Below are 1,323 nucleotides of genomic sequence, written 5' to 3'. Positions count from 1 at the left end.
ATGGAGGAGGAAACGGGAACGGGAATCGCCCGATGAGTCAGCTGGTGGAACAATTTCTGAAACCGAAACCAGCTCGGTTTGATGGTGCTGGAGATCCGGAGATGGCACCTCGTTGGATTGAGAAACCGGAGAAGGCCTTTGAGGTTCTTGGGTGCACCGATGAGGAGAAGGTGACCCCGGTGGCTTACCAACTAGAGGGTACTGCAGATGATTGGTGGAAGGCTACCGGAGGAAGGGTATTTCCCGAGGGCGTTGCCCTCACTTGGACCGCCTTTACTGAGGCATTTAACAGGAAGTATTTCTCGGAGACCGCTCAGGAGCGGAAGTTGGTAGAGTTCCAATAACTTCGCCAGAACAAGTTAACGATCGACCAATATGAGGCGGAGTTCGCTAGATTGTCAAGGTACGCGCCGAGGATGGTGGAGAACCCAATAAATAAGGCGCGAAGATTTAGAGATGGATCGAGACCCGACCTTCGCGATCGGATGATTGCGCTGAACTTGAGGACTTATGAAGAAATGTATGAGCGAGGTCAGATGATTGAAAGAGACATGAAGGAGAGGGCTGCCGCATCCGGTTCGCGGTTTGCTCCCGTCGGGGATAATCGTCAAGCTGGCAACAGGCCAATGGCGGGTAATAGACGCTTTATCCCTCCAGTTCGGAAAAACATTGGGAAGCCCAACCATCAGGCCAATTGGAATTGTCGCATGTGCGGCAGAAGGCACGGGAATGGACCCCGCCCAAGCGGAACGGGCGCGTGCTTCAAGTGTGGCCAGCTGGGTCACCATGCAAGAAACTGCCCGAGTCAAGTTCCGGGACCGCAATCGCAAGGACAACGACCCCAATATGGACCGCCAGCGGAGCTGCCCGCGAGAACAACCTTGAATAGACCGCCAGCTCAAGGACGAGTGTATGCTGTAGCTCGCAAGGAAGCGGAAAATGCACCTGGTGTGGTCACAGGTACGGTTACATTATGCAATCATGCTGCCTATGCATTGTTTGACCCTGGAGCATCGCACTCATTTGTATCTGCCTAGTTTACTGAATTGACTGAAATGGCATTGAAACCGTTGGATGTTGAGTTGCATGTAACTACCCCGTTAAAGGATAGAGTATTGATTTCGTTAGGCTGCAAGGACTGTAAGATAGTCGTCGGGGGTGGTGAGGAGAGGACAGACCTGGCTGTGCTAACCATGTTTGATTTTGACGTTATAATTGGAATGGATTGGTTGGGTAGACAAGGGGCTGTTATGGATTGTAGTAGCAGGGTGATTAGGTTCAACCCGACCGGTCGCCCTAGATTCGAATTTGTAGGGAGTCGAG

The 1,323-nt window shown here is 52.1% G+C and overlaps 1 protein-coding gene across 1 annotated transcript; it reads left to right on the top strand.

Moving 5' to 3' along the window:
- The first annotated feature begins 416 nt into the window (after window positions 1–416).
- LOC125315486 lies at window positions 417–1,037 on the top strand. The gene has a single exon (XM_048280645.1). The coding sequence runs from the start codon at window positions 417–419 to the stop codon at window positions 1,035–1,037; it is 621 nt and encodes a 206-aa protein (XP_048136602.1).
- Window positions 1,038–1,323: the final 286 nt, after the last annotated feature.

Source organism: Rhodamnia argentea, chromosome 6 (assembly GCF_020921035.1).
Source record: "Rhodamnia argentea isolate NSW1041297 chromosome 6, ASM2092103v1, whole genome shotgun sequence".
NCBI classification, from domain to species: Eukaryota; Viridiplantae; Streptophyta; class Magnoliopsida; order Myrtales; family Myrtaceae; genus Rhodamnia; species Rhodamnia argentea.
Note: the sequence above shows the minus strand (reverse complement) of the source record. Positions and strands in the feature narration are given on the sequence as shown.